This window comes from Condylura cristata, unplaced genomic scaffold, assembly GCF_000260355.1.
Source record: "Condylura cristata isolate star-nosed mole 26May11 unplaced genomic scaffold, ConCri1.0 scaffold00009, whole genome shotgun sequence".
Classification (NCBI taxonomy): domain Eukaryota; kingdom Metazoa; phylum Chordata; class Mammalia; order Eulipotyphla; family Talpidae; genus Condylura; species Condylura cristata.
In genome coordinates this window covers 30,669,606-30,692,450 of record NW_004567110.1, presented here as the reverse complement: position 1 = coordinate 30,692,450, position 22,845 = coordinate 30,669,606, and the positions used below count along the sequence as shown (strand labels likewise).

General features: G+C 39.2%; 1 protein-coding gene across 1 annotated transcript in view; it reads right to left on the bottom strand.

Annotated features, from left to right (window-relative positions):
* Positions 1 to 5,839: 5,839 nt before the first annotated feature.
* CDH17 (cadherin 17, LI cadherin (liver-intestine)) overlaps positions 5,840 to 22,845 on the bottom strand; it is a 29,669-nt gene continuing 12,663 nt past the window's right edge. The window contains exons 7-17 of the mRNA XM_004679729.2: positions 21,196 to 21,327; positions 20,733 to 20,883; positions 18,865 to 19,080; positions 16,871 to 16,947; positions 14,326 to 14,517; positions 13,719 to 13,963; positions 10,670 to 10,800; positions 8,086 to 8,325; positions 6,964 to 7,080; positions 6,731 to 6,847; positions 5,840 to 5,937 (exon numbers count right to left, since the gene is read on the bottom strand). Coding sequence (XP_004679786.1) covers positions 5,840 to 5,937; positions 6,731 to 6,847; positions 6,964 to 7,080; positions 8,086 to 8,325; positions 10,670 to 10,800; positions 13,719 to 13,963; positions 14,326 to 14,517; positions 16,871 to 16,947; positions 18,865 to 19,080; positions 20,733 to 20,883; positions 21,196 to 21,327 — 1,716 coding nt within the window. The remainder of the gene's footprint in view (positions 5,938 to 6,730; positions 6,848 to 6,963; positions 7,081 to 8,085; positions 8,326 to 10,669; positions 10,801 to 13,718; positions 13,964 to 14,325; positions 14,518 to 16,870; positions 16,948 to 18,864; positions 19,081 to 20,732; positions 20,884 to 21,195; positions 21,328 to 22,845) is intronic.

Sequence of the window (22,845 nt, the reverse complement as noted above, 5' to 3'; positions counted from 1 at the left end):
TTTTTTTTTTTTAAAGTGACTGTCCTAGTCTCCCAAAACCATTTAAAAAACTTCTCTTTCTTCACCTATGGTCCAATTAGACATAGATTAATGTCTCATTATGTGGGTTTATCTCTGGGTTCTCAATTGTATTCCACTGTCTGTGTTTCTGATTTTGCTCCAGTAACAAACTGTTTTGGTTACTAAACTTTGTCATATACTTTGCAGTCTGAAAGTGTGATACACCTCTCCTTGCCTTTTTTTGTCTGTATATGTTTGGTTATTTGGAATTTTTGTGTTTCCATATGGTTTTGTTCTTTTTTTTTTTTTTAAATTCCATTGGAGTCTTGATAGGGAGGTGCTTTGATCTGTATAGTGCATTAGGTAAGATGAACATTTTAACAATGTTAATTCTCCCAATCCATAAGCAGAGACTCTTTCCATTTTTTTGGTGTCTTCTCTATTTCCTTTCACAATGTTATAGTTTCCTTTATATCAGTCCTTCACCTCCTTTGTTAAGTTTACTCCTAGGTGTTCCTTTATTTATGTGATTGTAAATGGAATTGTTTTCCTAATGACTCCATTCTTTTGCATATAGAAACATTTTTGTGAATTTTATAACCTGCCATTTTATTGTTTTTATTTCAATCAATTTTTAGTGGACTTCTAAGGCTTTTCTATAGATTATCGTGTCATCTGCAAATGCTAACAATTTTACTTCTTTCCCAGTTTGGATTGTTTAGTAACTTCTCTTGCCTAATTGCTCTAAGACTTCCAACTATGTTGACTAGTAATGGTGAAAGCATCTTTGTCTTGTAGCAGATCTTAGAAGAAAATCATTCAGTCTTTCACTGTTGAGTATCATCTTAGCTGTGAGCTATTTATATATATAAAACCTTTATATATATGTTATATATATAATACCTATTATATATACTTGAGATTTATTCCATCTATGCCAAGTTTTGGTGTGGGAAGGGTTTATCATAAATAGATGTTGAGTCTTATCAAATGCCTTCTCTGCATTTATTGATGCCATCATAGGATTTCTATCTTTCTTTTAGTTGCTGTGAATTATATTGATTTTTTTCAGATTTTGAGTCATCCTGGTGTTTTTGGAGTAAACACTATTTGATCATGCTATATATTCTTTTGATATATTGTTAAATTTGCAAGGACTTAGTTTGGTATTTTTACATGTATGTTTATGAGGTATATTGGCCTGTAATTTTCTTTTTGTGTGTGTGATATCTTTGCTATTGATATCAGTGATGCTGGCCTTATAGATTGTTTTGAAAGTATTCCTTCTTAAAATTTTGAAAGAGTTTGAGAAGGATGAGTATTCATCTTTGAACATTTGGTAGAGCTCATTAGTTAAACCATCTGCTTTCACTTTTTGAGAGATTACTGCACCAATTTCTTGTAGTAGCTCTGTTCAGGCATTCTGGCTTTTTTCCTGATTCAATCTGAAGATTATAAATATCTAAGAATTTGTCCACATCATGTAGGCTGTTCAATTTGCTGGCATGTAGATGTTCATAGTAATCTCTTAAGATCAGTATGATCGAGTGTAGATATTCATAGAAATCGCTTATGAAATGTCTGCTGGAACTTCACTTCTTGGGTTTCTATTTATCAGATGTTCCTCCCCTTTTTTCTTAGTGAGTCTAGCACGAAATTTGCTTCTCAGTACTCCACACACCCCTCCCCATGTACCACCAACCTTGTACAAACTATTTTTGGGTTAGTTCCCCATAGCCAGTGATGAACTGGTAATGGTTCCTGTGAGCAAAATTTAGTTTTTTCTTTGTTTAAGGGAGAGTTTTAATCAAAACCTCCATATTCTGCCATTTGCTAGTGAAGGGCTATTATGTTTCTGATTTTACTTGTTTGTACCCTTTTTTTCCTTGATGAGTTTGGGTAGTTGTTTTTTAATTTTGTTTATATTTTCAAATAACCAGCTCTTAATCTCATTGATCCCTTTTATTGTCTTTCTTAGTCTCCATTTATTTCCACTTAGACCTGTATTTCCTTTCTCCTACTAAATTTGACTTCATCTGTTTTTCTTTTCACTGTCACTTTAGGGAGGGTGTTAACTTTTTTGAGATTTTTCTCATTTCTGAAAGTAGGCCTGTATCACTATGAAATTGCCTCTTAGAACCTCTTTTGCTGCATCCCATAGATCGTTGGTATATTGAATTTCCATTTTCATATGCCTCAAGTTTATTTTTTATTTGATGTTTTTAGTTGACCAGTTGTCTGATAGTATATGTTTAATCTCCACATATTTATAATTTTTCTGGTTTTCTTCTTGTAATTTGATTTCTAGCTTCTTACCATTGTGGCCAGAAAAAAAAATTTTATAACAGTTTATTTTTACATCATTTTGTACATATTTTTTTCCATCTCAATTGTAATCCCCGTGGGTTTCCCATCACCAAGTCACCCGTGTGCCATCACCATAATCCCGTGCACTTCCCTCCCCAACCCCCCATTTTTGATCCCATTCCCCACTCCACCCCCACAAAATGTCTCTGGTATATGGTTGTTCATTATTTTTGTTATTTTCTCGCCTGGTCCATTATACTCCTGCTATGAGTGAAACCATCTGGTATTTTTCTTTCTCTTTCTGGCTTATCACACTAAGCATGATCTTTTCCAGCTCCATCCAAGTTGCTGCAAAAGACATGTGTTTCTCTTGAAAAAACATTTTTTATATGATTTCAGTCTTCTTAAATGTATTGAGATTTGTTTTTGTGGTACAGTATGTGGTCTATTCTGAAGAATGTACTGGAGAAGACTGTCTGCTGCTTTGGGATGAAATGTTCTGGATCTGTATTAAGTCCATTTGGTCTAGTATAACATTTACAGCTGATATCCTTGTTCTCTGCTGCCTAGATGATTTTAATAGCATAGCTATGAACAAATCCACTACATTATTGTATTATTGTTAATTTTTCCCTTTAGGCCTGTTCGTGTGTGCTTTGCATTTAGGTGTTCCTAAATTGGATACTTAAGATATAACAGTTGTAAATATTTATCAGTATGCATTGCCTTTCATTTTGGTTGTTTTTAAAGTCAATGTTGTCATAGGTAAGAATGACTCCTTTCTTTTCACCTCCATTAATATGGAATGTTTTTCCTACCCTACACTTCTAGTCTGTCTTTACGTCCAAATGAGTCACTTGTAAACAACATGTAGATGAGTCTTGATGTTTTGGTTGTTTTCTTTTATCTATGTGGCTATTCTTTATTTTGACTGAAGAATTTAGACCAGTTATGTTTAAAGAGCTTATTCGTGGTATGTATAAGTTGCATTTAAAATCACTTTCTGGTATTTTTTTTTAACTCTTTGTTCCTTTTTCTCTTCCCTTATGGTTTGGTAATTTTCTTTAGTGTTATATTTAAATTCCTTTTTCTTTTCAACTATACTTTTTTGCTTTGTGGTTACCATAAAGTTCAACTAATAATGTACTTACCTAGCATTCTATTTTAAGTTGATAGCAATCTAATTTTGAAGTCACTCTAAAATTGTATATTTTTACTTTGCCTTCCATGTTTAGTATTTTTAATGTCACAGTTCATTTCCTTTCTGGTGTGTGTGCATCTTAGTTTATTGGCTTCGTTAGTTTTATAAGTGATTTATATACTGCCTTTACTATTTGCCTTTACCAGTGAGCTATTTTTTCTCTCTTGTTTTCTTGTTCCAGCTTAGTTCTATTTCTTTTCAGCCTAAAGAACACTCTTTAATATTTCTTGTGAAGTCATTTTAGGTAAATTCTTTTAGGTTTGTTTATCTAGAAAACACTATCACTCAGAATTAGAAAGATAATTTTGTCAGGTAAAGAACTTGACTGTAAATTTCTTCCTCTCAGCACTTTAAATATACCATAATACTCCTTTCTGGCCTGCAAAACCTCTTATGAAAACCTGCTGAAAGCCTTTTGGGAGAGTTCCATGTGACATGTTGATTCCCTCTTGCTGATTTTAAGATTTTTCTACATCTTTCACATTTGACATTTTATCATCAAAGTGTGTCATAATTGTTGGTGGTAGAATGCAAGAGGGTCTGAATATCTCAGCCCGGTGGGACCCAGAAATGCTAGCTCCTAGTGACCAGAGCTGGGCAACCCCATGACATCCTCTGTGTGAACTACTCAGACTCTCTGGTGTGAACAGAGTTATGGTGGTCACAAAGCAGAGCAAAGCTAGTGGTTTCTGTGGAGCTGCAAGGAACACAGAGGCAAAGTACTGGCTCTAATGGGGTCTGTGGAGCTTGAAAATAGCACCTGCCAACACAATAGCAAGCAAGGTAAAGTGCAAGATCAAATATGGCACCTGCCAGCACTACTGTCCACAAAGCAAATTCCCTCAGTTCCCCTTGCCTCTGACAAAAACTTTAAGATGAGCTAAAAAAGAAAAAAAAATCTTCATATGTGGTCTGGGTACTTCCAAATCACCACTTTTGTACTGAATCCCAGGGTGAATCTGTGCAATGGCCCTTTCAAGTCAGGCTGTCCATTTGAGTCTCCTGAGCAAACATCTCATTGGTTTTGAAAGTCAGACCTTGGGGGGACACCTCTGTGGTACAGGTCCCTAGGATTGGATGCCTGCTATGGGGCATAAACCCATCACTCCTCAGTGAGAAGCTCCTTGTTTGGGAGCTCGCTCCCACTTGTAGGTCTTCAGACAAGGGTGGGGGAGATGTATATGGAGGTGCTAGAGTGCTTGTCTGACTTTATTGATAAAGCAGAAATTAGAGATTGACCACCAATTCAAGCAGGGAACATTTGTTGACTATGAAATAGGAGAGGGGCAGAAACTGCCCTGGGCCACTCTCCGGGTTGAGCACTAGAGCAGGGTAGTGGGTCTGTTTCGTTGGTGCTTGACTGGTGGAGGATCTGTGGCTTTCCTATTTGTTTGAGGGACTAGCAAGGAGGTAAAACAAGCAAGGGTCAGAGACCTGGGGCTCTGAAGCTGTTGAGAATGCATCCCCATTTCCATTGGGTGCTTTCATCACTTGTTACAGGGAGATTTTTCAGTTAGTGTTTGTGTACTTTTTCAGAAGAACCTGTTTCAAATGTAGCTATAGAGTTGGTTTGTCTATAGGATCAGGTAGCTCAGGGTTAACCTATACTACCATCTTGACCAACCTACTAAATGTTTTTAATACCTTGGACCAGTACTAGTGTACCGACCTGGAACCACTCAATGGTAACAACCAAAACCACTTGTGTATACACACAAAGGAAACATGCTCAGCATGTATGTCCCATTGGTTTCCATGGCATAGCTGGATGAACTATGTCTATGCTACTCTTAAGAGGAAAAAACCCAACAGGTCAGCATGAACCTCAGATTAAAAAAAAAAAAAAAGGCTAATAACATCAAACTAAAGGAATCCTGTTCTTACTTTTTTCTTTATACTTTACCTTATTTTATTCAACAAATGTCTTAAAAATACTGAAATATCAAAGGATACACAAGGAAGAGGACACAAGATAGGTGCAGAAAAAGCACAAATGGAGTTCAGAAAGTTCTGTGATAAACAACTGATAAAACTCTGATTTAAAAAAAAAATGGGTAGATGAAACTGTCCATTTTCCCCAAAGGGGGAAAAAAAGCATAGATATTTATCAAAAGCCAAACATCTAAGCTTTTGCAAAGGGGGAATGTGTCATGAGAAAATGAAAAATAGCCCTAATATCTATCGCATAAAATATCTAATAATAAAATACTAAAGGGCAATATAGGAATATCTAAAAAAGTATAGTGCTTGTGTTGGATAAAATTTTAAATGATGGGATTAAAATGGCTGTTGCTGGAATAGGATTTGCTATATAAACTCAAGCATTCCTTTTCAACTTCTTAGAGGTTGTGTTTCAGGTTTTGGATCAAGTTTCGGATCATCATCACCACCTTTCTTTAGTCGCACAAACACAACTGTTAAAATTATACCTAAAAGAGAAAAGTCAGAGTCAAATAATGGAATGGAATCTTGAAATGTAATATACTGTAAGATTCATTTATAAAGTCATACACTGGACTTTATAAAGGAAATAGGAGAAAGTGACTCATTTCACTTCATTTTGTATGCAATTCAACAAAGTGTCATTGTCCTGGTAACTAAGGGACTCTAGGCATTGGCTTTCTTGGAGTTTATCACCTATCTTCTTGCTAGTATATATCAAGTTCCAAATTGTGTCTACATTAGTGGCTATTGCTGGGTCTTTATCAGGGAATACAGGGGCTTATACTACTCTAAAGTAGAGCATTTGACAGAGTTCCTAAACTTTACACAATCAGCGTAACCAAAAGCCTGTTGGTAAACAAGTTTACCCAAGCTTACATTTGCGTCTACACCAAAGATAACATTTTCTTTAGTGCCTTCATTAGGGCCTCCAGCTTGAGTAGTCTACCGAGTTCTTGTGGTTTCTCCCACCCTCTGAACTCTACAAAATTACAGTGAACATTTTAGCACCAAAGGTGTAGTATAAATCAGACCAATATGAGAAAGGGGTTATCTTAGGGTGTACCTTTAAGAAAAGTAACCTAACAGTAATTTTGTAGGAGGAAGCAGAAAAACTCATAATCCCAGCTGCAATTCGAAGAAATAGGATATGAAGCTTCCACAATTCTACAGAGATCCGAAAATTCAGGAGAACCACCAGCCCATGCAGATAGACACATCGATGAGCTCATGTCTCCAAAGCCCAGGACAGGAATCCTTGAATCTAGAAATAATACTCACCAATGACCAAAAAGGTGGTCAGGAGTACACCAACTGCTATACCCACTGTGGGCATCCCTTCTTGGTTACCTGTTGGCCGGTAACAACTTCCAGCCGATTCACACTTGCAAAAAGTAACTGAAAAACAAAACAGTATTTTAGTAGGATACATTTTGAAGCAAACACTAGCAGAACCTCATAGCAAAAATAAGAATTCTCAAACTACTCAAGGTGGTCTACATCAAAATACCCACCTGGTACATAAACTGTCCCATCCAAGGGGGGTTGGCCACCATCACTGATGCGGACCTCGACATCATAAACTTTCTCCTCAAAGTTTGTGTGTTTGGTGGAGAGAGTGGCATGAGTTCCTGTCAGATTGGGGGGGATGGAGGGTGAAGGGATATGAATGAAAATATAACTGTACCAGTAGGAATGAAGCTCATCTTTGCCTCATACATCATTTGACATAAGTATAGTTAAATTACTCTAGTATCACTCCATGTATACCTAACATAATCTTTAAAAGGGCTAAATATTTAAGTTCCCTTTGTAAGTTCTCAATTCATGATTTCTCTGTAGAATTGAAAATAGTTACCATTGTTACCAAAATTATTTTTATGAAGTTGCTGTAAAAAGAAATTAGATATTTCTTCAAATCTCTTTTCTAACTGCTGACTTCCCCAAGTTAGATGAAACTAATCCTCAGATCCAAGAAGATCAGAAAGGAGAAACGTAAACGAAAACTGTGCCAAGGTACATAATCAAATCGCTTACAACTAGTAATAAAGAGAAAATCTCAAGTATCCAGAGAAAAAGACACTTAATTGTTTCTTTGTTCCCTTGAATATAATCTAGAATAGTAAAGAAATATCTTTAAGTATTCTAATTATTTGTTCTCTAGCTACTATGGAATTAACTAAGAAATCAGTAAACAAAAAGATAAAGGAAATTTCCAAATATTTGGAAACTAAACCACATCTTAACAACCCATGAGTCTTCATTTTCGGCTGATGGCTTCAGTGGTGTATACATATATCAGTTTTTGTAAAGTTATGCATTTTAGGGCATAGCAACTATTTCAGTAATTCAATAGAGCTTTTTCTTATGAAACTTTTTTTCACTGAAAATTTGGAAATGTTGCTCAGATTGTCCAGCTATTCCTCTACACTAAAAAGGATGCTGTGTGTTAATCTCTCCAAAGCCTGGAGCTCTCTCTCCTGTGGGCAGTTAGCTTCACTGTGCAAGTTTCCAATTCATAAGCTGGCTCACAGTAGCATGGGAGAAAGCACCCTGTTGCCCGCTGCCAGCCCACCAAGGCAAAAACATGTTTCATCATCCAGCAGTGCTTGTCCCGTGCATTTTTCACAACTCACCATTGAGTTTGGAGAGTTCCCAATTTTCATTAAAGCTGTCTTTGCCAAAGAAAAATGTAAACCGTGGACCCCTGTATGGCTGCAAGTCATCATCTGTGGCCTCAAAAATGACATGTCCACGTTCTTTAAGGGGATGGCAGAGGATCAACAAGCCGTGGTAGTCCTTGATCAGTCGTGGGGGGTTGTCATTCACATCCTGAAGGGCCAGCTGGAATTCCACTTGTGAGCTCAAAGGGCCACCTAAGGAATGAAATAATCAAAGCATTGTTCTCTCAAAAAGAAAGGACAGTTTCTTTAAAAACAATGTACCATTCAAACATACTGAAAGAAAGCAAGTTTTAAAAACCAAACCTGTCTTCCTTAGGTTAAAAAGCCGTAGTTTGTGTGCTGTTATAGGTAGAGTACTTTGAAATAACCAATACATGTTTATAGGTGAAGGCTGAGGCTCAGAACTTGTGGGGTTTGGCCAAGGTCGCAGGGCAGTAGGGATGGCCTGACTGTAGATTCCACAACCTCCACTGCACTTCAAAAATGAAGTAGGAATCTTCATTAAGTTTTTCAGAGCCTCATTTCAGCTATAAAGTTTGTGGCTTTGAGGATCCCTTCTTTTGGTGCTCTCAGATGACAATAATGGGATGAGCAAGAGACTTACTGTGATAGTGAGTGGTGAGAAATCTAGATGTGTAGCTTCAGTGGTTGACAGCCGCATGATGGTGAGCAAGTTACTTATCTTCTCACCGCCTTCTTTTCCTCACCCAAAACATTGTCAATTACAGCATATTGCATAATGCTGAGTGAGGAATAATTGTGACACTGAGGGCTTAAAATGGGCTGGGAATGCCACTGACTATAACCATTCTGATATCAATCCTAGATGCTTGTTTCTAAAATTTGAGTCCCACCTGCTTCAATTCCAGTAAACTACTTTCTTTCTTCTCAAATCTATTCTTAAAGGAGGAAAAGCTTCTGTGCTCTTGAAGTCACTTCAGCTCTCTGCATTGTTTCAGTTCCAACTACAGATGGAACAGATTTTTGGACCTTGGTTTTGATTCTTGAAATTTCTAAACTCAGAGGTCTTTAGGGCACACATCCAGAGTGGAATATGTTGTAGGGGTATGCATAACACAAATGCCTCGCTGGAAAATGTCTGCTGATTCATAGGGAGTTTTTAAATCAAGAGTTAAATGTGTACAATGTGATAGTGTAATGTGCTTAACGGGAAGCAGGCAGTGGAGACTGAGGCCTTCCCTGACCCGACTCAGCAAGGCCCGCTGCTCTCATATGTCCATTCCAAATTTGGCTCATACTTCCGGCCTCACTGGTTTAATTTGTGGTGCTTTTATTTTCAATCATTACACATGCAGAGACTATTTTTGATTCCTACCTACTGGAATGTCCGCCATTCTACCTCCTGACCCCAGATCTCACATTTTAAAAGTTTATTTTTTGGCCTAAAACTGTATTTAGTAATAATTTATTGAATTTTTATTTTTAGTAAACCATGCAGCTATATTTGCTATTTAATTATAGCCTCTGGTTAGTATAAGAGCAACAGAATTCCTTCTCTAATTTGGAAAATTCCATTTAAATGCAAAGAAACTCAATGTTTTAATTACCAGCCTTATCACTGGTAAGCATGCTATTTGGCTATGAGTTTATCTTTAACATTTTTTTATTTCCACTCAAACAATGGGCAACATATGTCAGTACTTTAAGTGAATGAGGTGCAGAGATTATAAAAGGATGTTTCAAACACCCTTGACTTAATAATCTTTCTTTCTAAAAATTTACCCTACTTCATCAAAACACAGATCCTCTAGCATCTGTATTGAATACATTTCCTGGATGATTCTGGCACATATCAAAGTTAAACATTGCATAACATTTTCTGTTTCAGAAGGAATCATCCCTGAGGTGCTGTGAGGATGAAGGCGCATTAGTGGCATAAGTCAGTAGGCAGTGGCCTAACCCTGCACCCAGGAGAAGCCTTCAGCTACTATGAAGGAAGGGGACTTGATAGGGGAGGCTTCCTGTAATCTGTAGCCCCTACAACCAGTGAACAGAACCCCTGATATCTAGGCCACCCTTAATGGGCAGGAAGGTGATTTTAGTCATCCAGAAAACCAAAATATTCATTATAATAAATCAGTGATCTAGTAAAAGTAAATGGGTTTCGTGAGTTGATGGCAAACCTGTTGAGCCTGAGGTGGGTGTCCTGGGAACCTGATTCAAAGCCAATCAGATGTGCAGATAATGATCTGGGGTTGTGATGGACACTTGAAACCTGAGGAGAGCTTTGGGGGACCTCCCTTCTGTAGCCAGCAGGTAAGATAATCAAGTGCAGCTTGCAAGCTGAGTACAAAAAAAAAAAATGAACCCGTCCTGTGGAATCTGACACCATCTATCTGGAGATAGGCACCACAGTGCATCCAGTAATTCACTTTGGTGCTGAGAACTGCTTGTGGTGAAGGAAGCCTACCCATCCTTCTGTTGGAAACTGAGTTGCCCAACACCACCCTCTCTGAGCCTTCCCTCCCACTGATGAAGCCTCTAATAATTTTGGTGGGGTTTTTTGTTCACTTACCTACTTCAGAAGCCACCACTTGTACTCGGTATAGACTTTCAGTTTCCCTATCCAGTGATGCCACACTAAAGATCTCTCCAGTCTTGGAGTCAATTCTGAGCCAACCTCTTGTGTCGCCTGTCAGTGAATAGCTTCCGAAAGTGAAAAGAGAAAAAAAAAATCATTCTACATGAATATGTGAATAGTTTTTAATAGTTATGTTTCACTTTTATATCGGCACTGTCATTTGCATAGCATCTGTCTTCAAAGGGAGGATTTCTTTATCCTAAAGAATTATACCTGTTTTAGTAGAAAATATATAGTCAAACTCTGGGGGTGGGGAGAAGGAACCTTTCTGGCAATCAAAGAATTTCAATTAAGATATCAGGGAAGAATCTTTTAAAACAGATTAGCAAAGCACCCCACTTTAAGGAAACCTGACCACCCAGTGGTAGACATGTGTGAATTTGTGGGTTCACAGAGCCTATTGGTGGCAAAGTGAGTTCTCACAACCAACCATTCAACAAAAACCTGTTGAGTGCTTAGCAAACATCTGGTAGTGGGCCGAAATTCAAAAAAAGGGCTTTTATAGGCCAGTGGAGGGGACATAGTTTTTTTAAAATGTGACAAATAACAATGGAAGTGGCCCCTATGGGATTCTAAGGACATTTGTGGTAATCAGAGAAGTCTTTCTAAATGAGTGAATGTTAAAGACAAACAAGACCAGGGAGGAGGCTTCAAGAAGAGGTCAAGGAACATTTTGGTGAGTGAATAGTCAGACTTCCCAGCAGTATCCCAAAAGCCCTTTTGGGATACTGGGAAACAGTGGATGACAAAAGATGAGGCTAGAGAGATCAGAAAGAACCAGATCATGGGAAGCAGTGGTGTTAAGTAGGAACACAATCACATTTGTGGTTTCATTGGAACTCAGTGGGTATGTTAAAGACAAAGTCTAGACAAGACTAGATTCACAGTAAAATCCACTGGTACAGTCAATGTAGGGCTGGAATGCAACTCACTATTGCTGCAAGGTTGCCCACACCTTTAGACCAAAGAGTCTAAAAACTCACCTCTGGAAATTTTCCCCAGGTAAACAATTTAATAGTAGTGAAAAATTATATGTATGTATATAGTCAGAACATTTTCCATACTATGCAGGAAACAAGCTTTATGTCCAGGAGTAAGAGAATAAAGATGCATGTGTTAGTATGTCAAATCAATTTTTTTCTAATGTACTTACATATTCTGTATACCAAGCATGATGTTAGGTTGTATATTCTGGTAAGGAAAAGGAAATCTTATGTACTGGTGAGACTTCATACTGAGTTAGATGGGGATGTTCTGGAGATTTTTTGATAGAATCGCATGACCTCATTTAAATTTTCAAAGGACCTCTCTGATTAAAGTGAATCGATTCAGAGTGGCGAAGGAGTAGCAGGGACAAAGACAGAAAAGAGATTATGGTGGCCCAGACCATGTGAACTGGTGAGAAGCATTTATGCTCTAGATACATTCCAATGAAAGAGTCTCTAAAACATGTTGGTAGATTGAGTTATGATCCATTTGGTGCCAATGGTTTCTAAGTTTATGGAACTGAGAGAGAGAATGAACTTGTCGGGTCGAAAACTTTAGAATCATCCTTAACTCTTAACTGACTTGTGATTAACTTCTGAAGTTTTATTAAGTACTATTAAGTACCTTTCACTCTCAAAACACTTATTTCATCTGTCTTCCAGGACTGTTCCTTACCAGACATTCCCCTTCTTAGCCCTCTTCCTCATCTTTCAGGTCTCAATGTAATAGAATCTCTTCTTAGTCTATTTGAGAAATTTTCTTCAGTGCCTTTGTCTTGCCCTCTCATAAACTCCAATTCTTATTAACTAGTCTTTGACTATTGATTTTTATAGCATTCTCTGCAAGGGTGCAGGACATTGATTAGACAAAGGATTGTACAGTTATAAGCCCATCAAAACTCATGACTGAGATAGAGTAATGGCTTCCCTAAGCCATACCTATTCCCTGCTGTTCTTTTTGTCTATGAAACTGTGGAAAGGGGTCAAGTAAAACAGTAAGAAAGAACTTTCTTCCTTGACACTATGTAAAAGGTCTTGGCACTGATTCCAAGTGCCTAACTCACAGCTCCCTGGGAGACAAAACTGCCCTCAAATGTGGAGAGAAATTTAAGAATTTGCTTACTTTGTCATTCATAACTGTATACACTGGTTTAATTCATAACTGTGTACACTGGTTTAAGTCATACTGAAGTATTTGTCCTGCCATAGACTAGTGTTCTGCAATAAAAGCAGAAGATTTGGATTCAATCCTCTCTATATGCATATTAACTATGATCATAAAGGTGTGGGCAGCTATTGAAAAATATGTATTTGGGGCAAAGTAATTATCATTGCTCATTTTTAAGGCAAGTTTGTCACTCATATTGCACTGGGGAAAAAAGATAGGGAATTGCTAAGATGGAAAAATGTACATTTTTGTTTCACCTTCTTGGCCTAAGAACTAGCTTATAAGTTTCGTTGCCCCAGCCTGCTCTCAGGAAGCTACAGCACCAATCCTATGGGTCCTGCAGGACCCTGTATGGAGAAGTTTCCCTTGTCCCTGTTGAATACTCGTGTGTCTCCAGTTGGGTTTTTGCCTCATTCTCTGTGTGTAGAACTCCAGTCTGCCTAGGGGCTGATCTCTTTCCCACACCCCAGTCCCTATGACTTGTTCAAATATAGGGCTTGTCTTTGGGCAGCCCAATCTGCGCCCCAGCACCCAACTCGATGACACTCAACTAGGACCTGCAATAAGAGCTTAAATGAAAACTGATGTGCTTCCTACTTGCTTGAGCCTGAATGCTCATTGGCATACCACCATCCTGCTGCCTGCCCCCCACCCCCCAAGCCCTCAAGGGTCAAGTTAACATGCACTACACACAGCTTCAGATCACTGACTGCTTTCTTAGGGGGAAGCCCTGGGGTTAAATGAGCGGTCTGCCCCTCCCAGCTCTCCCTCCTCCTGCTAGCCTTGGTCCCAGCTGTAGCTAGGCCTGCCCAACAGTGCCATCTTCTACCTTATGTTCAGATGTTCCGGATCCCACGCAGTCACATTGCCCACTTTGGTACCTACTGGCACATCCTCAGGGACTTTTTCTAGGAAGAAATAATTGGAAAATTGGGGTGCTTCATTCACATCTGTCACAATAAGCTTGAATCTGGCAGTAGAGCTGGCATTGTACTTTACAGAAGCTACCAGGGGCTCTGGATTTTCTGCTTGGAAGACAATGTTGTGAACAGTTGTTGCTTCAAAATCAAGAGGCTGTATAGAGAAAAGAGGGAAAATTAATTTGGGGATGATTAACTTCCTTAAAATAGTACCTTTTTAAACTATTAGAGTAGCTGTTCTCAATCCAGGATCAGCAGAAACCTCACAAAAATAAGGCATGGAACCATCCTTGCTGCAGGACTCAGAGCTTTGACCATGTTAATATGTACATGTTCCATAGAACATGAGGAAATTCTTACATTTTTTTAACCCTGAGAGATTTCATTCACTCAACAGAAGCTAATGACAGTGTTCCTGGTGTCCCATCAGCACACCTGAGGTGTCACCATTAATTTAGCACCTCTGTTTATAGATAATCTATGAAAAACACACATTCCAGTAAAGGGGAGCTTGACCTTTTTAATTATGACATATCCAGCATTAGTTTGGGGATCCGTCTCAACGTCCAGTCGTCCCCCACTGTCTCCTTCTATGATACGATACACGATGTTAGAACTCCCAGTAAATGGCTCATCCTCATCAGTAGCCTGGATGGTTAAGATGGTGGACCCAACGGCTGTATCTTCAGCAAGAGTTAGGTTTCCATACTAAGAAGGAAGCAGAAAGGAAGCGATAAGAGTATCCATTGTCAAACATAATCACCAAAAGTCTCATTGGTTTCAGAATGGACGCAAGTCATTGTGCGCATCAATACTTATCAAGCAGGTGTTCTCCCATTGAGGACTCTTTCGCTGTTGATTTTGACTACATTCTCAGTGGTATCTCCACTGTATAAAGAAAGAGTGTCAGAGAGCTACTGGTAGGATTCTAAAACACATTGCCTCTCCTCTATCAAATGTGCTTAATAACTGTTATACAGTAGTAAATGTTACAAATAACTACAGTGAGTACCTACAATGAAGCAGACACTGTACATCTTTTATGTTAATTTGTTCTTAAGGCAACCAAGGAGTATTGGATAAAAGCCTGAACTTTGGAGTGAAATGGCCAGGGCATGAATCCCAGTCTTGCATTGTTGAGCTGGGGTGACTTGCAGAAAGTTCTTTAAAGAACCCAAGTTCTTTAAATCTTAGTCTTATTTTCTAAAGAGATAACAGTAGAAACTACTTCATGTTTGCTGTGGGGATTGAGAGAGATGATGCATGAAAAGACCCTGTGAAAAAGCTGAGACGTAACCCCTAGGGCACCAGGGAGGCCCAAGAGTCTCCATTTAACTGGGCATTTGCTCTTTTCCTTGTGTTATTTTCTGGCATCACAAGAGAACAAGAGACAGTGTTTCTGTCTGGTACATGGTCGTTTCAATAACAATTGAAGCTCACAATGCCCTCTGCATAGCAAAATTATTCATCTTCATTTGATGGAGGTGCAGAGCATAGCAAAGGTAAAACCCACCTGAGACCACACTTAAGACTCACAGAAATGAGATCCAACCCCATGTCCAACTCCAAGCCTGTGGTCTTACTGACTTAGACCTTCTCTGATGCCTCCACTGAAATCTCCTAAGCTGTGTGTCTTAGCATCATGATCTTAACGATGGTAACAGGCAAGGTCCACAGCAATGAAGACAGTGGCCCCCCTCTAAAGTCTGGTGCATATGTCCCTCCAACAGTAGGATGCTCACCCTCTGTCTAAAAACACTGTCATGCCAGGAAATCACAACCCAAGAAAAAAACAAATGCCCAAGCAAATGGAGGCTGAGAAGAAATGAGTTCTTGGGCCTCCCTGGTGCCCTAGGGGTTCCGTCTCAGCTTTATCACTGCTACAGCCCTAGTTTGAACTCTGACTCCTCCTGTCTTATCTGCTTGCCACTCTTCCTCTGGTAACTCTTCTTACCTTCTCCCCCATTTGGCCTATACCCCAATTTTCCTAAGCAAAAAAACACTTTCTCAGGGTTTCTTAGCCTCCGTGCCTGTTAAACAAGTTCTGTACAGTCATACATCTTAATTGCATCAAAACTGCTCATAAATCAATTCCCTTTCTTTGTTACAGCTTTGTCCCTATTTTAATTTAGGAACATCATCACCTGGTTCTGGGCTGCAACATAACAATCTAGTCAAATGCCCCAGAATAGACATTCTTTTAAGGGGAGCAGTGATAAAACCACCCAATTTAAAGCCTACATCAACAATAAGTATACAGTAACTTAATACTCAACATTTTTTCTCCTATTCTTTCTGCCCAGTTCTTCCAATTCTTGCAAATGTCTTGAGCCCAGTTTTTCTTTCGCGTAAGTCAGAAACTAGCTGCTTCTCCTCTTTTACCCAATTATTTCAAAATAAATTCAAGTTGCCAATATTCCAGACATTAATTTTCAAGTGCTTGTTTGAGACCTATTACTAATCTACTTATTATCCCACCATACACAAAACATGATGACAGGCCCCTTTCCCTTTGAAAAAGTTGTACCTGTAGTTTTTTTTTTTTTTTAAAGATTTATTTATTTTTGCATACAGAACTGGGATACAGGCCAGAGACTCAGGGGCAGTGAGAGGTTTCACCATAGACAGAGTGGGGAGCAGAACAGGCAGATCGATGAAGTACACTGCTGAGGGGAACAGCGGGTGGGTCAGGAGAGCTCTGCCACACCATGTGGTCACCTCCGGGGCAGGCGGGAATCGAACTCATGAGGAAGTGGCTTTAGATTCTCAGTGCTGTGCTTTAACCTGCTGCGCCACCAGGGAGGGCCCTGTACCTGTAGCTTTTAAGCAGCCCTTGGAATAAATGTGCCAGCGGCAGAAGTTTACATACTTCCCCAGATACTGTAATAGCAAATGTTACTGCTCCCTCAAGAAGCCTATAGAAGAAGGTGTCTGCGTTTGTTACTAGTGCGTGAGTAAGGCTGTCTGTTCAGCCTGCCATATTTCCTAACTACCATCTGTCTTTATCCCAGAAAGAGGTTCCAAGTAATAGAACAACAACAAAAAAAAGGCAACTACTCACATCTGATTTTTCAAAGATGGGGATCTGATCGTTGATATCAATAATATTGACTTGCAAGAAACAGGAAGTGTTGAAATCTGCCAGAAAAAAAAATAGCATGAAATGATAACTGTAGTCACAACTTTACTGACTTGTAATTTATGTGGAGAGGGGAGTCTTTGCTCCACACCTGCACCCACAAGCAGATCACCAAGGGTAGACTATTAAAGTCCTGAGAGAATGCCCCTGGGCTTCCCACTGTGCTTTGCCTGCCTCCTCCTGGGTAACACTTGTTCCTGAGCTAGGCAGTCCTCTGCTCTAATCAGTGAAGCTTATGTAAAATTCAAAGCCTACTGTAAAACTATGCAGAAAACATTCTTTGAACATCTCCCCTCTTCTGTGCCAGTTAGCCTGCTGGGTAGCAGGTCCTCCCTGAATTTATGTAAAATTCTTCATTGCAGCCTAGCCTCTCAGTTTCTGTAGTGCACAACTGAATGTTTAATTCTACAAACCTGTATTTATAAAACTGGTCCATATTTTCTATAGATGTATTCATGGACAAGGACAGTGTGTAATCTGATTTCCACTTTACGGAAATAAACAGCCCCACGCTGTTGGGTAGCTTGTCATTTTACTGTAATAAACCTAATTCAGTGACACCTCTCCTATAAAGTATCAGCTTCTCTCACCCTCCAGTGAGGCACTCGTTTCCTTTGTGGGCTTGCAGCTTATTCACATGCCCTTCTCCCTGACTGAGTGTACTGTAAGGACTAACACCGGTTCTCACTCACCTATACATCCTTAAGACTTTGGTGCCTCAAACAAGGTAAACACTCAGTAACAATTGGCTGAACAGATGTATGACTAATGATGTGAAATTGTCATTCATCAGACAGGGATGATGACAATCGCTTCCATTGTACTACTTGACATAATTCTGAACAATAGAAGGTATTCAGCATTCGCCAGAGTACTAAGTTTCAAACATTCTGCTTTGGATCCTGCCCAACTCCAGTCCATTAACATCTGTCTAAAGGGAAAAAGTGTGAAGCACCATGTGAAATGATGCTTTCTTCTTCTCTGCCAACTATAGAATTTGAAGCTCTTAGCGTATCAGTGGAATTTTTAGTAATCTAAGATTCATTTCTAGTTAATGCATAGGAGGGCACTTGACCTTCTAGGCGTGTGTGTGCCCATAAAGTGAGTCTATCCCTGAGTACATGTATTTGTGCATTTGTACATGGGAGCACCCACTTGTCTGAGAATGTGTTCATTTGTGTGAGAATGCAGAATTTTCATTGGATTCTCAAAGGGTCTTATGAGCCACTTGCTTTGAAGCTAAAGCGTAGGAAGAATGTCTGATATCAAATGGCCAACTAGAAGCTGAGAGAAGATAGAACTCCCCAGAAATTCTTTGTCCTCTTTTCCTTCTAGTAGAAGCATTGCAATGGAACCAGAGTTGTCTTGTTTGTGATCCTGGCAGCTGTGAGAAAAGTGCCTTGCCTACCCCCGACAGCAGGGATCTTTATGCTCTGAAATCCATCAGCACATTGGCACCAAGGCCTGGCTTGGTTACTACTGTTCTTGAAGATCATAGACCCATTGACAGGCAACTTTCAACCTCCCAAGGAAGTTGACTTTCCTTCGGTTTCTCAGTGGTCTTTTTGGTACTCTCACTACTTACTTTCCTTCCTCCTTCACTTCGAGTTGGCAAGTGTTGCAACCTGGTGGCTCTCCCAACTTTCTCTGCCTCCCTCCCCGCGTTTCCTTGGGGCTGTTCGCCTCATGGAATCCTTGTACGTTTAATTCCCTCCTGGTATCTGCTTTGCAGAGGACTGTAATCAAGACAATGTGAACAAAAGGAAACTCCGGCTGTTTGTATGTTGGATGCCTCCAAGCAGCATGTGTGCCTGATGTAGGAAACCAGACCCCTCAGCCTCCCTCTGGAGAAGACCAGGCACCAGAACACCCTCACCAGCTACAACCAGAAGGAAAACAGTGAATGTGATACTCACCTATATCAGATACCATTACTGTCAGGTTGTATTGAGGAGAATCTTTTTTCTTCAAGGAATGTTTAGCTAACTGTACCACTCCTGTGAATTTCTGGATCATGAAGAGGTCACTGCTGGGAAATTGGGGGGCTTGACCCACAAGCCTGTAAGTTAAGATGCTGTTGACACTGTTTTTCTCATCCATGTCATGAGCAGTGAAAATTCCAATATTGCTCCCTGTGGAGAAAGCAAGAAGGAAACTCAACCCTTACAGGCTCTATTTAGTCTAGGTTTTTAGAAATGGTTTTGTTGAACAAGAGGGTCCTTAGGAAGCACTCTGAGTAGTAATGACTTTGAGTAGCAGACTAAAGCTCTTAGATTTGTTTTGTTTCTCCTATCCCTTCCATAGTGCAGTAGTTTGCATAGTATATTTGTTTACTAAGACTATCAAAACAAAGTACCATGGACTAGGGAATTTTAACAACAGAAATTTATTTTCTTAGTTTCTGGAGGCTAAAGGTCTGACATCTAGGAGTCTTCATGGTTTTTTTTCTACATGCCGAATTTTTTTCTTAGGACACCAGTCATACTGAATGCATTCATCTAAGCCAAAGAAATATCTACTTATCATTAAAATCTATTCCCAAATATCATCACCCTTTGAAATAACTAGTCTCAATCTCCTAGTTATATACTAGATATATGAATTTAAGGGGTGGAGGAATAGTTCAGCCCATAAAATGAATGGTATATTATAACAATTTCAGATCATTCAGCACCTACAGTGTGACCTTATTTGGAAATAGTCTTTGCAGGTGTAACTAGGTAAGGGCCTTGAGCGGTTGTGTGGGTGTGTTTGTGTTTTCTTAGAAGACACACAGAGAGGAAACAAAATGAAGGAGGCAGAGGCTGAAATTTGGCCTTCACAAGCAGTCGAGTTCCAGGCACTAGAAGAGGCCAGGAAAAATTCTCCCCTGGAACCTTTGAAGGTTGCACAGCCCAGCTGGTAGCTGGTACATTCAGACCTCTAGCCTCCAGCACTATGAAAATAAACTGGTTATTGGAAGAAATCAAGCTTCTGGAAGAAATCAAGCTTCTGGTGATGTATGTTAGTGTGCTATGACTGACACAAGAAATAAGTGCAGGCTCCGTCCCAAAGATAATGTGTGGGCAAACTACAGACATGTGACATCTCTGCCATGCTGTAGATTGTGGCCTTCAGTATTTTATTCCTGCAAGTATTTAAGTTCAGTTTACTCCAGAAATCAAAGGTCACAACTTAGTGTTCCACCCAGCTCTGGGTGAATTTTGATAGGTTCTAGATCATCCTGCTCTGTGAAATGAGAATTGTGGATTACTCTATAGGCAGCAAGAATCGGACCTTGGGACTAAAACTTGACGACATGCCTTGTGTGGAATTAGGTAACAGCCCCTCCTGCATGTCAAGTGAACATAACAGGACAGAGCAAGACCAGGACAAAAACAGATAAAGCTTGAACTTTATTAGCCTGTTCAGCTTCCTAGAGGGAGGATCAATGGTCAAAAGTCAGCTTCCATCTATATTGCTTACTTATAGCACTGATACGTATAGTGGTTAGCAGATTTGATGAGCTTTTATCTGAGTTATAAGAGGACAAATAAGAATCTTGCCAATGAGCTATCTTATTGATGTAGTCAGAATACGGACAGAGGGGTTACAGCGCCAGTGGAAGAGGGGTGATGAGAGCATTCAGAACTTAAAAACACTATGTGCATGGAGTCTGAGCTGAGTTATGGTACCTATGAGTGCCGACCTCTCTGCTAGACGAGACATGGACGAATCCCTGACCAGATTTACGCACGAGAGAAATGGAGAACAATTACACAGCTTTGGACAACTCATTTCTTACCGAAGTGTTCGTTCTCCTGGACCTCAAATACAGTCACTGCAGATGGACAAGTAGGTGGATTATCATTAATATCTTTAACTTTCACACGAATATTCAGAGGAGATGCAAGTGGTTTTCCAGAATTATCCTTTGCAACAGCATAAAAAGAATACTGCAACAGGAAGGTCACAGTTAATATGCGAGTCCCTCACATTCCCCTTTAAAACAGAAAAACAATTCTTCCATTTCTATTTCATTTAGCCCCTACTTCAATTTACTAAGAAGTGGGAAATAGACATGGAAGTGGGTTGGATTTGGAGGGAAATTATCATGTCTTTGAGAGCAGTATGTACTGGGTATCAGAGCACAGGGATTTTGGGGTTTTGTTGCTGTTGTCGTTTAAGTGAAATCAGCTCTGCTCTCGGCTGTCCGTTGGCCCAGGATTTGGTCCCTCACCTGTGAGACACTTCCTAGTTTTACTCACTGAATCTTTTTCTTCCCGGTCCAAGGGTTCAGTGACATAGATCACTCCTTCCTGATCAATTGAAAATGGGAATCTTGGCAGTTTCTCCTTTTCAATCAAGGAATAGTGTGCCCCGGGATCATTCCACTGCACCTATGGGGCCAAAGCAATTGTGCAGAAAGAGACATTTATTTATGAAAATAATTTCTGACAACCATGTTTGATAGTTATAAGAAGCCAAAAAGCCAAAAAACACAAAGTATTTTTTCATTTTTAAGCTAAAATAACTTTTTTTTTTGCCAAGTTGTATTGCTGAGTAATACAATCACACAGGTGTAGTTCTCTGCTCTAAAGTAATTCTTTGTGAATCTTCTACAGAGTTTGGTTTATACTCCATGAAACAGAAATTTATGAAAAACATGAATTTTGTAGTTGGTATGATCTGAGGACTAGGCCATGATGTATGGTGCGATTCTAAAAGCTCCAGTGATGATTAAAGCAACTTGAAACTCTTTAATATGCTCTTATTTAAGATAAATGACACATAAATAAAGGGCTTTCCTCTAAACAGTCTCAAGAGACTTCGAGGATCAGAAAAATTGCTAATGCTAACTGTTTCATAAACAACTTGCCAAAAAAAAAACTCAAGAGTAAAACTAGGTTGTATGTATAAAAAAAAAAAAAATACCATGTACCAGACAATTCTAAACACTTATTTTCTCATTAAATCTTCTCAAACAGCCCTATGAGGTTAACAGCTTTTAGCCCCAACCTTTAGAGATAAGGACAGTAGAGCACAGAATTTAAGTGATTTGCCCAAGGGCCTCTAGATGCTTGAAATTTCTATTAAACTATTGTCTCAGTCAGCATGGGAAGAAAATCAAGAATCAGTATTGTCTCTTGTGAGTGAGCTAAGCACCACCTTCTTCTGTCCACACCATGTACCATGGTCTTGATTTTAAGGGAGCTCCCCTTGTACCCCTAAAATTTCAGTTTGAGTTCTCTCTTGAGCTGTCTGCTTCCACACTGCTGACTGCATTTCATGATGTCAAGTACTCCTCTAGTCTGTACAGGTGTGGCTCCTCAGCTTTTCTTTGACAGCCCTGAGAGCTTATAACTCATGAGTTCTTGTTAGCATTTGCAAATGCTTACACATACAACCTAAATAATAAATTGGAAGACATGAATAAAGGCCCCAAATCTGAAATACTCTCGGCAGTGGGGACTAAGATGCTTAGCTGCTCAAGTAGAGAAACAAAGCAGCCCTTTATTTTCATTTTTCTTTCATATAGGTGATGTTCATTAATTCAATGTTCCATAAACTAATAGTCCTATTAGATTGAATAATTATAGATTAATCTATAGTTACATTATGGATTAAGATTAATCTATAATTACATTATAGATTAAGATTATATTAAGAGTAATAAAAAAGAAACTTAGGAAAATACAGACTGGGACTTCCTCAGATCATTAAAACACTTATCTACTTTCATAGCTATTACCTTTCGCTTAAAGCCCACACTGGAGAGCTGTTCTATCCCCATTTTACTGGTGAAAAGTTGAGGCTCAGAAAAGTTCAATAGTTTTAATCAAAATAATGAAGCAAAGATAAGGGGTTTATCATCTGCTTCCAAATCTAGTGCTCTCTCACTAACCCAAAATTCATGT